Raw genomic sequence first — 14,779 nt, forward strand, 5'->3', positions numbered from 1 at the left:
AACCAGTGTTTTATTATATAGTTTCTACTAGTTTTACAGTCCGATGTGCATTTTAAAAACTGCAGTATTTTGCAGGATGTTCAACAGGTGCATCAATCTTCAATATGCAAATAACATCAAATAATGCCATACTACCCCCCCCCCCATCTCAAATGAATAAATAATAATAATAATAATCATAATAATAATAATCATAATAATAATAATAATAATAAACAAAATAAAATAAAATAAATAAATAAATAAATAAAAACCTTACAGTTAACTTCAAATAGAATATGGAGAGTCCAAGCTGGAAGTTTAAAAAATGTGAAAAATGTCATCAAAATAAGAAAAACTTCAGTACAATAATTAGTTGTCATAAATAAAACAGTCTGCTCAATCACATCAATTGTCAGTACCGATGTCTGTTTATAAGTCTGTGCCAGGTCTGGTCTCACCATCTTGAAGTAGGCTTTCACTTTTATATATTTATTTATTTATTTATTTATTTATTTATTTATTTATTTATTTATTTATTTATTTATTTATTCAAATAAGTAGCATACATTAGAAAAGATGTTCTATTCACACTCCAAACCAGTAGGTGGCGGAAATGCGCAGTTGTTTGCCAACTGTCATAAACCCGAAACATGAAGAAGAAGAAAAAAAAACAGCGAACGTTAAATCAAGATGGCGGCAATGAACGCGGAGCGGTGGCTGGATGATTTACCAAATCATTCTATTTTCAAGAAGCTACGAGATAATTTGGTTGTGGAATATAACTCCAATGAAAGAGGAGTTGCTAAAAACCTCACCTTCTGTTTGGGTGGAGACTTCTTCGTGTGGGACGACACAGACCGCGTGTTTTACACGACCAACCTACGACAGTTGAACTCGGATGAGAGTCGAAGCAGCGGGAATTATCAAACCTTGCTGTGTATCAACCCTCCTCTCTTCGAAGTGTGCCAGGTGCTGTTGAGTCCAACGCAGCACCATGTCGCTCTCATCGGGCAGAGAGGCATCTCCGTGCTGGAGCTTCCGCAGCGGTGGGGCAAGAGGTCCGAGTTTGAAGGCGGGAGGAGCGACATCAACTGTCGAACCGTCCCGGTGGCTGAGCGTTTCTTCACGAGCTCACCTTCAGTGAATCTGCGGCAGGCTGCTTGGTACCCCAGCGAGACCGACGAGCCCTACCTGGTCCTCCTCACTTCCGACAACACCATCAGGTTTTACGGCTTGAAGTCTCCACAGACGCCGGGTAAAGTCCTGTCATTGTCGCAGTCAGAAGATGACAGCAGCGTCCACCCTCCAGCCCGTTCATATGCAGCCTCTCTGGGGGAGATAGCAGTGGCTTTTGACTTTGGGCAAATCACATCCCCACCTCGACAGCTGGCAGGATTATGCTCCAAAGAACAGCTGGTGTATCCTCTGTATATCCTCTACGAAAATGGGGAGACCTACCTGAGCTACACCAGCCAGACAAACGGGGTGAGGCTGAGCAAACCCGTTGGACCTCTTCCCATGTATCCTGCAGCAGAAGATAACTACGGTTACGATGCCTGTGCCATCCTCTGCCTGCCTTGTGTTCCCAGCATCCTGGTCATCGCCACAGAAACAGGCACGCTGTATCACTGTGTGGTGCTGGAGTCTGAAGACGAGGACGAGACGGGGGCTGTGGAGAAGTGGATCCGAGGAGCAGAGGCAGTGCCAGCTCTTTACGTGTTTGAGTGTGTTGAGCTGGAGCTGACCCTCAAAGTGGCTTCAGGAGAGGATGAGGACCCACAAGAGTTTGATTTCACATGTCCGATCAGGCTGCACAGAGACCCCCTGTGCCCGCACAGATATCACTGCACCCATGAGGCCGGGGTGCACGGTGTGGGCCTGATCTGGGTCAACAAGCTGCAGAAGTTCCTCCAGTCTGGAGAGGAGGATAAGGACAGTTTACAGGAGCTGGCTGCAGAGAAGCGGTGCATTGTCGAGCACATTCTGTGTACCAGACCCCTCCCAACCAGCCAGTCAGCTCCAGTTCGTGGCTTTTTGATTGTGTCTGACCTTTCTTTGGGTGCCACCATGATCTGCATCACCAGCAGCTTTGAGTGCATCCTGCTGCCCCTGCTGAGCTCCATTCGCCCTCCCTCGCCTCCTCTCCTGTGTTCTCATCCAGGTCCAGGCTCTGGTAGCTCCCCTCTGCGTGGGCTGGCGGATGACTCCTTCGAGCAGCATATCCGCAACATCCTGGCACGTAGCTCCACTAATCCTGTCGTACTGAAGGCTGGTGACAAGGAGACATCGCCTCCACCTCCTGAGTGCCTGCAGCTCCTCAGCAGAGCCACGCAGGTGTTTCGTGAGGAGTACATCTTGAAGCAGGACATGGCCCGGGAGGAGATGCAGAGGAGGGTGAAGCTCCTGACAGGCCAGAAAAACAAGCAGCTGGAGGAGATGGCTCTGTGCAGGGAGGAGAAGATGAGCCTGAGAGAGTCAGCGGAGAGGCTGGCCGACAAGTACGAGGACGCAAAGTATCGTCAGGAAACCATCATGAACAGGGTGAAAAAGGTCCTGGGCAGCCTGCAGAGCCAACTTCCTGTGCTGTCAAACAGTGAAAGAGACATGAGGAAGGAGCTGCAGACCATAAGCGATCAGCTCAAACACCTCGACAACTCCATTAAACAGGTGAACATGAAGATGGACTACCAGAAGACACAGGTGGATAAGGACACACCTGCAGCCAGGACAACAGTCTCACTCAACGTCCAACAGAAGAAGGTTGTTCAGGATGTCCTCAGAGAGCAGGGACAGCAGATTGGAGACATGATGAAACAGATCAAAGACATCAAAAACCACTTCAGCTTCTGAGAACTGCTCAGAAAAGAACTGATACATGATGGAGAGAAAAATCAAAATGCTCTTTTGAATCTGTGTATCTGTGTGGGGCGCTTTAGAGGAAGTGTGTTTTCGTGTTTGATCCAAAAGATATTTTTTACACAAAGACAAATCTTCACCTTTCATACCTGATGTGTATTTCTGAATTCAGATATGCCACATTTGCCTTGATGTCTAATCTAACAGTTAGCATTTTTATACATTAATGTTTCTAAAGGTTAAAGTTTGTTACCTAGTCAAAGAGAGAAAATGTTTGGGCAGCTGAGACTGGAACTGTTTTTGAGCTGTCATCATCTTTCTGAGGTGTTTACAAAATGCTTTGGTTGGATTTTGGATTGAAATTAAAATGTAAATTTCCTGTAAATGTCTCTTCTTGTTTTACACTTTATTTGATCTTACTTAGAAAGTGCAAACACAAGCAGAGTAAAAAACAGAAATACTTTTTAGAATTATGTTTATTTTGTGATGGCAGTCAACAGTTTATTTAATTTGTTGTTTTCCTACTATATTTTTGCAGCGATTAATTGTGGTAAGTTATGTCTACATTATTCTACACTGTAAAAAAGATATATATAATGGAATTAATGGCGGCAACTGCGGCCAAATACGCACTGTTGTCGCACTAACTAGGTTTTTTCTTCTGTCAAAATTCTTGCTTGTGTTGTACATCACTTTGGACAAAAGCATCTGCTTAATGAAACTGTAGGACTTTTATTTTAAAAACCCTTAAAAAAAACAAAGAAAATAGGGTTTAAAGAATAGAATATATATAATTGATATTAAATTTATTAATCATTCATTATAAATAAAAGATACACATGCCAGACTGACATGGAATGTGTAAGTGAGGACCTGTATATATAACTAACTATAACTTACAATATTCTTTTGGAAAGATGACGTAGGATTTATGAGCTGGTACTTCTACTGTTCTACATTTTCATTTAGCAGATCCTTTTGTCCAAAGCGACGTTCAACACAAGCAAGAATTTAGACAAAGGGAAAAACCTGGTTAGTTCAACAAAAGTGCCACAAGTTATTCGGCTGCCAGTGCTGCCATTAAGTACAAGATTATTTTTTTTAGTACTTGTTTTATGTAAATGCTTTTGGTCTAAAGTGTTTTACTTATAAAATTCTAAAATATCTAAGGAGAGAAAAGGGGAAGCCATAAAGAGAAAACAAAATGAAGAGACAAGTGTAATTGTATGGCATTGATTTCACCCTAAATTTTTTCAAATCCTCCTGTTTTAAGGACATAACTATCTCATAAAAATAGAATTTTTTAAAAATTTATTTTTAAATTTCTTGTTTTACAAGATTCTTTCTCATAAACCAGGAATTGATTTATTTGAGACTTTCCTGATTTTAAGAAATACTATGTCATAAAACATGAAACTGAAAAGTACAGGAATTCCTTAAAATCTTTAAGCGGCATCTGGACTAATAAAAATAAAACATGCCACTGTTAACTAAAACGCATTTAAAAGCCTACCTTACCTATACTGACCACACACCTGTGGTTAGCTGCAAAAACATGCAGCAACAAGTCATGCAGTGCAGCATGATGGGAAATCCTGCTTTTACAAGACAGTATCCCGTAAAAATCAAGAAATAAAAAATAAATAAATTCCTGTTTTTTATGAGATAGTTTTCTCATAAAAAACAGATTATTTTTTAAGTGAATGCAAAAAGCCACCATAGTAATTTATGCAGTGAATAATAGTTTGAAATTTGTGATATGTATATATATATATATATATATATATTTATTTATATAATTTTTTTTTTATTATTTATTTATTTATTTATTTATTTGAGAACTGTTGCTTACTGTTGAGAATTATACTTAATGGAAGACCATCTTGAGGTGAAAGGTCACCTGACATTACTGCACTGACCTTTAAGGGTCAAAATAAAATGAGGGAACCACAGCTCCTGGATGGGACTTAATTATGTACATAATTCAACAGGCGCCCACATTATTTTTTAAATCACATTGTTTATAGTTCATTAGAACAAAGTTTCACTGATTTTTGATTAGTTTTCAGGAAGTCTACGGAGAAAAGAGAGATTAAAAAGTCCATATGTAGCTTGGCCTTACACCTGGAGAGTTTCTGAGAAACAGAAAGAGAGACTGGTTTTGAGCCTTTTCCTTAAAGTCCACTGTTTCCTGTCCACACACTGCCATCTACAGGTGAACTGTGAGCTGTGCAGCCTCCTCATGAGTTGCCAGTTTCCCTATTTCCAGCAGATGTCCCCACTCTCCAGAGCAGTGCACTTCAGTGTTTTTTGGTCCAAAGCAGGTTTGCTGGTGAGGAATTCCCCGTGTAAACACTGGGTGACGTACGAGGAGACCCCGGTTTTGTTGAGTAATCCTTATGGTTGGGGGGTGCCTTGTGCTGCTGGGGGATCCTCTGCTGTAGCTTTAGCCTGCCTGTAGGGCTCCCCTCATGTGAGCGATGGTTTATGACTCAGCAGAGATTAATTATGTAACAGGCTGGTCCTGATTAAACTGCTATGAAGGAAAAGTTTCAGTCTACTCCTTTAAATGACACAACTTATCGAGATATGATAATTCAGAGCCAGTGAAGACACATCTTTATTCACCTCGCTTGACTTCTCGAATACAACCTCCCCCTTTCATGCCCAGGCCTCATAGTAGACAGAGGAGGGTGTGGTGTGCTGCAGGTTAGCTTGGGAATTCTCCAAATAGGGGGATGTTGTTAAAGACTTTCAAAAAGGTACAGTGTCTAGATCCTGTGCATGAGCCTGAGGAAACTTAGCGGACCCTAGGAAAGGAGATATTAATAACTCCTAGTCCAGCCCACCACATTCTTCACATGTGAGTCACTGTACGCCAGAAAGAGACAGAGAGAGGGGAGGAAAGGCTTCTCTGCCTCTGTTTCTCATTTGTGTTTCTTTCCATAGAGGAGTGGAACAGGGAGGCGGGGGGGGACCACCCCTTCTCCTGCAAAGCTTCATCGCCTTATGTGAAACACACACACACACACACACAGCTCTACATGGGACCCATATTTGAGCTCAAACCACAGAGTTAGCACACAAAGGCTGGAAGCTTTTCAGGGAGGGATAGTGGAGTTAGACGGCAGGAAAGTGAAGAACAGGACAGTAAGAGTGAGTTCCTGCTGGAGAGATTCAGACGGTGAGAACGAGGGGAGAAAGCCTCGGAAAATGGTGGTATGGGGACTTGGCAGGGGAGAGTGTGAGTCACTGTTTGTGTGGCTTGTCACTGAGAGACCAAGTGAGCCTGATAGAAAACAAATCTAAACTCTCTCTGGAGTGGCATCATATTTCTCATCAGATATCTATTTACATTTCTACAGTATCAAGTACGCTTTTGTCCAAAGCAATGTACAACACAAGCAAGAATTTAGATAGGGGGAAAAACTTAGTTAGTGCCAGCTGCCATTAAGGGCAAGTTTTTTTTTTAAAGTAGTGTAGAATAATCTACCCAACTAACAACAATTCATTGTTGCGACAATATGCTTCAACCTCCAACAAAATTCAGTAATACGAGCTGGATCTGAGACCTTCTGACTCAATCTACCCCTGAGGACGAAGAGGAGAAGGGTCAGATTAAGGGCCAAAGGCCCCGTTTACACGACAACGTTTCATCTGAAAACGCTAAAACACAGTGAAAAAAAATCTGCGTTTACATGGGAACGCCTAGGGTCGAAAAACGCTGTAGTGAGCATGCCAGGCCTATAGTTGGCGCTATAACTGTCTTGTCCAGAAGCCGCTTTTGGGAGATCTCCACTGAAGTAGAGTTAAGCCAATCATCGGGTGTATTGGTGAATACTAAGTTCAAAAGTGGAGCAACAGATGCTCATTTTGTTGAAAGACAGTCAGCAGATTGAACTGCACAAGCAAAACATGGTAGTTTGTGACGATCGTAACAATGGTACTGTTGTCCTGTTGTATGCGTGAAGCAGGAAGCGGAGTGCCAGGTCATCGTTTCCACTGAAAACGCCGGCTTACCGTTTACACAGCAACCGTGTCGGCCGCGTTTCAGAAAAATCTCACTCTGGAGGCCGTTTTCAAAAGTTTGCGTTTTGGGTCGGCTGAAACGCTGTTTCCGTGTAAACGTGAGGCTGAAACCCAACAAAACTTTTGGGTTTCACCCTAAAACCGTTGTCGTGTTAACGGCCCCTCAGTGTTCACTGAACAGATGAGGCTTCAGTCATCTCTTGAAGTAGAAAAGGACTGTGGATCGTATAGAGTTAGGTAATTCTACCATTTGGGCACAACAAAGGAGAAGAGTCTGGCTAGTGATTTGGAGCCGCGCTGGGCAGAGGGCACCAGGCGTCTTTCACAAGCAGAGCTTGGTGGGCGAGAGGGAGTGTAGACCTGGATGAGGGACCCCAGGTAGGCAGGAGCTGTTAGAAGAGCTTTGAATTCGATTGGAGCTGCCACTGGAAGCCAGTGAAGAGAGATTAACAGCGGGGTGACATGCGCTGTTTTGGGCTGGTTGAAGACCAGATGTGCTGCTGCGTTTTGGGAGGCCTGCTAGGAGGGAGCTGCAGGAGTCGATGCGTGAAATCACAAGCCTGTACCAGAAGCTGTGTAGTCTGTTGTGTCACGTAGGGTCTGATCCTCAAGTTGACAAGTTGATTGGAATCAAGCAGGACACAGATTTAGCAGAAGGTGGCGTTCCTTCATCCATGTCGAGAAGCCATGAGCGCTGATTACTGCGCCAAGTGAGGTGGTGTGAAAGGAGAAGGGTAGAGGACCAAGCAGTGAACCCTGGGGTACCCCTGTTGATAAGCAGGTGAGTTAGACACTTCTTCTCGCCATGACACTAGAGGATCTACCTGTGAGGTCGGACTTGAACTATGGCAGCGCAGATCCTGGTTGATTAAAGGATTTCATTAAAAAAAATAGTCAGAGCCACAGTCTGAGATTTTTATTGGTTACAATAACAGTTAACATAGGAACAGTTGATGGAGCTGTGTACAGTAGTCAGTTATATATCAATCATTCAGTCGAGTTGAAGAGTTGCAACTGAGGTCTTGCTCCTGCACATACAAAACAACAGCCACACATAAAAAAATAATAATACACAAAGTGTTCAACAAAACCGGTGTCAGGAAAAAAGCCTCAAAGTTAAACTGCAGAATTTGAGATTTGTGCTGCCAGTTTGCATTTCATATGCTCGGTACAAATCCAGCATCAGTCTTTGTAAATGAGATTTGTCGGTGATAACTTTACTGGAACGACCAGACTTCATCAAATCTGGATTCTCAAGGAATGCTGAATCGAAGGAATTTAAAAAATAAAAGTTTTCACTCTGCATTCAAGCAAATATATGTTGAAATTGCTCGCTTAGAGGACGCCGCAAGTGCTCAGAAGATATAAGTAGATATACATACGGGCCTGAGGCCCCGTTTACACGGAGACTCCCGCAACGATTCTTCCTTTGCGTTTTCAAAAGCCACCCGCGTTTACATGAGGACGGCGTGAAAACGATCCGCGTTCATACGACTCCAGGAGGAGAAGTCTCCTCTTCTGTTCTTTCTTTTTCTGCCGTTTTGTTGTGTGAGACGGTCGGCAATCCAACCATAACGCGCATTACTGCCAACTACTGGCTCAACTGGAAATGTGGCTGAGCGCGGAGCCTTCACCTGAAACTGCGAGTGCGCATGCGGTGACGTCAGCGTTTCACCCTGAGACGCTCCGCTCTGTGTTTACACGAAGCTGGATGGAGGAGCGGATTCAGATCTTTCCACTCTGGGGAGCGTTTTCAAAAGTTTGCGTTTTCACTGAAAACGCAACGTGGTCTCGTCTAAACGGAAGGCCAAAACGCAACGAAATGTTTGCGGAATCGACCGTTTTCGGCGTCGTGTAAACGGGGCCTAAATCTCATGATAGGAGGCAAAAGGAAGAAGCAGCCGGACATGCATGACTCTCAAAGACCCAATCATTCTGTAATACTTTATGTTCAGTTGTGCAAGACTAAAACCAGCCTCAAAGAGAAAGTTGGAAACTTTTTGCCATGTGTCAAAGGGAAATAAAAGCAAAAAACAGTAGCAAAAGTGATGCAAATAAAAAAAGAGTCTCTCTCCACGTCTATGCATCAGAACCTTTCTGCCGGCGTTTGGATGGAGGAATCAGGCGTGACGGCAGCTCAGGAGGGAGACCGTGGCCGTCGAGCTTCACTTCAATCAGGTGGCTGGCGAGGGCGAATTCTTCATCATCCAGCATGCCGTCGTGGTCCACGTCCGACAGCTTCCAGATGCGACCCAGCACTGAGTTCGGCAGACGGGAGCTCACCATCCAGTCCTTGGCCTTGGTGCCGCTCAGCTTCCCCTCGTCAGGAGCCAGGTTATAGAAGATTTCATCATATTTCGGCTTGTCTTTGGTCACCACCCAGTCCTCCTCCTCCTCGCCCTCACCTCCTTCTCCGTTCTCCTCAGCAAAGGGGTCGCCCTCGGAGAACGGGCCCCAACGGGTCCCAAGGAAGGCTCCGCCCTGCACACCTGGTTGGTCTCCTGCTTCCAGCTCCTCCTGCCGCAGGAGAGGCATCAGCTTGGCAATGTCAGCGGAGAGTAGCTCATCCAGGGACGCCATCAGGTTTGGCTTTAAGGTTTTAAACTTGGTGAAATCATGAACCATCAGTTGCTCCTTGAGAAACAGGAATGAACAGAATGTATCAGTCAGGGATTTATAAATCAGCGTGTATAGAGGATTATATACGGAGGAGATAAGGAGCTGCTCTCCAGATGTGCCCCTATAGAAAACAGACTCACCTGCATTTTCGCACAGTCTGGAAAGTCTCCAGCAGAAATGTTGTGCTGCAGCTGGATCTTTGAGAAGATGACGGGCAGCTGGTAGATCAGATTCTTCTTCTTGTTGTCCTTCCTGAACACTGAGGGCATCTCCTGCTTCAGGTAGCTGATGATGTGAGCATGAACCTATGAAGAAGACGAGACACAGAGTCAGAAATTTCACGGTAGAGACGCATCACCAACCTGATCTCAGGATGTTGAAACCCACCCTGACCAGACGCGCCCTCTTCACCAGATCGTTGAGCTTACGCAGAGCCGCGTTGCGAGGAAGGTTCTGGATGTCAGCGAACAGATCCTCCTCCTCCAGCTCAAACAGTTTGCGGTTGTCCGTGACCATCAGCGGCTCCGACCAAAAGGAGCCAATGTAGACACGCAGAACCTCCGGGGTGCCAAACACCTTCCCCAGGGACCACATGAGGGCCCCGTACACTCTCATCAGCTGCTGGGTGCCCACCATGTCCGCCTTGTTGAGCACCACGCGGAGTTTGTCCTCGTTGCCTTTGAGGGCCCCGATGGCCTCAGAGAACTCGTCTGATATCTCCAGTTTATGGGCGTCGAAGAGGAGGATGATGCGGTCCACGCGCTCCGCGAACCAGCGCAGGACTGCTGGGAAGTCATAACCTGTTTACACAAACAAAAGTTTACTCACCAAGGTGTTTGTAAACATCGTGAACGGCCTGCTGGAGGAAATTTGTACATGTGAGAGCAATCAAGAAAGTAGTGATGAGGAGAGGGGAGAGGGTCGACACGGACACAAACCCTCCACACCTTTTATCGTTACACGCCAAGATACTTCACTGTCAGCAAAATACTGCATTGTAAAATCTGTTTTTATCCTAATAACTTAAAAAAAAAATCAGTCTTAAATTCCTTCAAAATGTCATATCCTTATGTGGTTTATTGATTTATGTGAATATTATGTTATTAAAGGGTCAGTTCACCCAAATTTCTAGAAAAAGCAGCTTCCTTCTTCCTGCTCTTCCTATCTTCTTTATCTGTTTCTTGTGATTTTTTCATCTCTTTTTTGTCGTCTTTGCATTTGGAGTGGTTCATTGCTTTATATGGTTGATTTGTTGGTCTTGGACACCAGACTCGATTTGTCTTCAGTGATGTCTTTACTAGTTTTGCTCCTGTGTTTGTCTGGAGATCCTACATGTAACCATGGATGCATTGTTTACATGTGAAATCAGCTGTTAGCAGCCTGTAGCATGTCAGTGCTAACTGGTGCTAGGCCAGATGTTTCCCCACAAGGTGAGGAGGAGGTGGTGAAGACAACAGGGACCTGTCCTTCCATCCATCGTTATTGGGAACATAAGATCTATCTCCAATAAGATGGACAAGCTAGCTGTGCTAACCCAGCGAGGGCAGAGTAGCACCATGCTATTTACAGACATGGCTAACTGAGCTAACACTAGACATCAGCGCCACATTGGAAGATTTGTTTTCTTGAATGCTGCTGTGACTCCTCCTGAATTTCTCCTTTGGGATAAATAAAGCATTTTCTATTCTATTCTATATCTCTGAGTGGATTTGACTTTATTTCTTTTTGAATACATTGTTTTAAATTTATTTATGCATCACATTGTATATGTTTGAGTACATATTGTATTGTTGTTGATGAGAAAATTGAATAAAATCTAGGTTAAAAAAAAAAAAAGATGCATAATTAGGCAGAACATCCAGCACACTTCCTGGTTTCCACAAGATCTCCACTGGGAGCTATTTGTGATGAAGCCTCTTCCTCCTGAAAATAAAGTCAGGGTTTTCCTCAGAACCTGGATCGCTTCAAACAAAATTCCATCCAGCTCTCAAAAGGATGTCGAAAAACTTTACGAGTAAAAGTATCTGAAAGGAAACTTCAGTGGAAAGTGAAGAGCTGTGTCATTTGGATGCACTGACCCTTTAAAGTTGTTAGTTGCTCATGCAGATTGATTTGAGGGTAGATGGGTAATTTAAAGCGTGGATGAACAGAAAAGTGCTGCATGTTGATGGTTAGGATCGTTATTTCTCAACATTAGATTCCTCCAGATGTGCTGATCTGTGTCTCTGCTGCTCGGTGGATTGCGGAGCTGCTTTCTCGCTGTGTTATTGTGACGGAGCAAACTGCTCTCATGAGTTAGCCAGGCGTGCCGAGGAGATGGGGTTTGTGAGATGACGCCGGGGATGTGTGTCTCTTCAGGCCCCCCCTTCGCCCTCTCCTTACCTCTGCCGTCTTTGGCACCTTTCTCACCTCGGCTCACTCTCTGCTTTGCGCCTGACAGGATCCCAGGGGTGTCGATGATGCTGATGCTCTCCAGAACCTGGTTTGGCATCTGAGCACACTGAAATCTGATTTTTTTTTAACACAGAGAAAATGTTTTATTAACTGTCAATGCAGAGGGAAAATATCTAAATCATGTGAAAATGTTTAACTCTTATCAAAGAAGCCAGTGTGATCCAAGAGACAGATTGGAGGCTGCACTCTGCGCGGCCTCTACCCCTCCCACTGCTGACCATTGTGTGCACGCAGGCCTCTCATTGCTGCTGGCTTCCTGAAGGAAAATGACCACCACTGCCAGAATCAAACAATAAGGCTTGCTAACGAAGACTGGCTAAGAAAAACAACACCACTTCCCGTGGCTTATGAGCTTAACGAGCCCACCGGTCCCCAGAACAGGAAGCTGAAGCAAAAAAAGGAGACGCAAGTGCGCAGAAAACACGCCCTGCGAAGGGAAAGACGCACACTGCTGGAAAACTGGCACCATAAATTTCACGCTGGAGTTCCTCTAACAGTAGCTCTGTATGTCTTGTCAGAAAGTGTGTGCGAACATGTGACTCGTGGAAAAACATACACAGAAATGTGAAGTCCCAGACGGTAAACAAAGCAGAGGAAAGAGCTCTAATGTTTCTCTAACAGGTTACCTAAGCCTCTCAAAGTCTGTGACTTCATTTATTTGTCTTCGCCTCCGGGGGCCGTGGAGCCCTCTGACCTTGTCTTTGAACTTGCGTACATTGCAGTTCCTGTCTGAGCACATCAGCTTTCATCGCCCTCTCGGGTGATATCGCTCCCCTTCTCCGTTTTTCCACAAATAAGGAAAGTGCCTCCCTGCTCTGAAATTTGGCACAAGGACTTGAAATTCCAACGAGCTAAAAAACCCATTTATCTCTCCTTCCCTGATTTTCCTCCCCATATCATCTGAAGTGAAGTTACACAACACGCTGTGAATTCAAAGCCTCCCCTCACCTGTTGAGGAAGGTGTTTCCAAAAGGGTTGAGTTTACGGAAAGGTTTGTTGGGGTCTACGATTAGGGCGTTCCCGGGGATGACTCCCTCCACCTCTCCATGCATGATGGCTGTGAAGCAGTCGGTGGTGGGTTCAGGTCCCACCCGGCTCCCAGGAATATCCTGCTCCAGCAGATACCTGTGGGTCACACAGAGAGCTTTAACTGACCGAGTGAAGACACACACATGGTGAATCTGTGATGAAACCCTGCAGGGCTGATCCTCTTACTTGATGAATGTCGTCTTCCCGGTGGAGTACTGTCCCACCACCAGCACCATGGGCTTGTTATCAAAGTCAGCATCTTCCAGACTTTGAGAGTGGAAGTCATGGAAACCGTAGTACTGCTCCAGAGGCAGCAGCTTCTTCCGATACAGCGATTTGAGCCCCTCTGTCACAGTGCGGATCACCTCAGGTGTCTTCTTCACATCTTTGCGCCCCCAGCGTGACATCTTGATCGACTCAGACGGTGATAAGGATCTTGTCCTGTTGTGTGGGACTGTATTTCCTGACGCTGAACCTTCGAAAACCTTCAGGTGTTTCCTGTATTTATGTTCTCACTTGTGCACTCACACTCCTCTGCACACGCCGTTAGAGATACGATAGGGGGGATGTTTAGTTAAGAGCTGGATCTCCACACTGATAGCTGTTCACAGAAAAGAAGACATGAGGAAGTTAATTCAAGAGGAGTTTTAAAAGTTGATTTCTGGAGTTTGCTTCAGCCCAGCGGGTGTCTGCCAAGGATTGTCTGTGCATGCCTGGAAAGAAATGGTGCTCAGGCTGGAAAACTTGCAAACCCAGCCCTGCGTCAGGATCAGCACAGGCACAGCTCATTTCTTTAGTGAAATGAGTAAGACATTCCTTATAACCGCTGCAGCTGGTCTGATACGTGCTCATGTAAGGGAAAGACCTCACAAAGGGAGAGGATTGAGCTTTTTACAGAAACACAGAATTAGAAAAGAGGAGAGAAACTTAAAAGTTAAGAGAATCCCATCGACACAAGGACATAAAAACTTTGCCCAGAGATAAATAAGTCACAAGACCAGTATGAAAGAGTTTTTTTCAAGATGGCAAACTGTGGAGATCTACAGGATGGGAATTAGACCAAGTGTTAAGCATGGAAAAATCAAGTTCAAAGGTTTCGTTGAGACATTTCTTAAGATTTCAGATTGCAACACACTTTGCCCTCAACTAAAAGTCTGACATGCAGAAGAAAGATGAGTAAAGAGCTTATCGTCTAAAGAAAAAACACTATGATGTGTTAATTAAACTCTAACTTTAAGAAAGTGTTACAATACATGCTGATCCATACCTTCAAAGTTTCTCCAAGACTTCTCCCCTCTCCACTCTTGCCCTCCGGAGTTGGGAAAATATTTTGACTTGAGGAGACAAAAACAGCCAGTCTCTTGGAGGAGCTGCAGCTACATGTATGGGTGTACCTCTGACAGCAAATAGGAACCCTCAGCAGAGCGCCAACGCAGCCAGATTACAGAGGTTCGTTCTTCTCCAGGGTTTAATGTATTTCAGATGAGCTCCAAACCTGGCAGGGATCCCTCTCTGCTTGCTGAAGGAGCACAAGGCAAACACTGATACGCGCAGCAGAGCTAACTTTTCTCCCCCCTCTCTGCTTCCACCAGTGATCCTCCTCTTTCAGGGATGCCTGGCAACACTTTGGGCAGCTCTAGCACACACAGCTCAGAGCAGGGATGAGCTGACTTGTGGTCAGAGGGCGTGGACGTGGAGGAGGGGGGTTTGGATAAAAAAATTTGGGTGGAGTCTTTGTTTTTAAATCATGATATAACTCCTGTGTGCTCATGCATTTTATATGAATGACAAACAACACCTCAACTTCCTC

At 44.7% G+C, this 14,779-nt stretch overlaps 2 protein-coding genes across 3 annotated transcripts; one reads left to right on the plus strand and one right to left on the minus strand.

Annotated features, from left to right (window-relative positions):
- The first annotated feature begins 618 nt into the window (after window positions 1-618).
- On the plus strand, window positions 619-3,190 carry nup88 (nucleoporin 88). The gene has a single exon (XM_074678755.1). It carries the CDS (start codon window positions 673-675, stop codon window positions 2,830-2,832), a length of 2,160 nt encoding a protein of 719 aa, XP_074534856.1. The 5' UTR covers window positions 619-672; the 3' UTR covers window positions 2,833-3,190.
- A 5,548-nt stretch (window positions 3,191-8,738) lies between these two features.
- On the minus strand, window positions 8,739-14,624 carry ehd2b (EH-domain containing 2b). 2 transcript variants are annotated; one of them, XM_074680253.1, is made up of 7 exons: window positions 14,237-14,624; window positions 13,156-13,570; window positions 12,889-13,065; window positions 11,896-11,993; window positions 9,874-10,286; window positions 9,627-9,791; window positions 8,739-9,501 (listed from the first exon to the last, which is right to left on the minus strand). In XM_074680253.1, exons 2-7 carry the CDS (start codon window positions 13,374-13,376, stop codon window positions 8,947-8,949), a joined length of 1,629 nt encoding a protein of 542 aa, XP_074536354.1. In that variant the 5' UTR covers window positions 13,377-13,570; window positions 14,237-14,624; the 3' UTR covers window positions 8,739-8,946. The 2 variants fall into 2 exon arrangements, with proteins under 2 accessions (XP_074536354.1, XP_074536353.1); XM_074680252.1 differs by having other exon boundaries at window positions 11,869-11,993.
- Window positions 14,625-14,779: the final 155 nt, after the last annotated feature.

This window comes from Halichoeres trimaculatus, unplaced genomic scaffold (assembly GCF_033239565.1).
Source record: "Halichoeres trimaculatus isolate MK-OKI-2021-1 unplaced genomic scaffold, fHalTri1.1 fHalTri1_scaffold_9, whole genome shotgun sequence".
Lineage (NCBI taxonomy): Eukaryota > Metazoa > Chordata > Actinopteri > Labriformes > Labridae > Halichoeres > Halichoeres trimaculatus.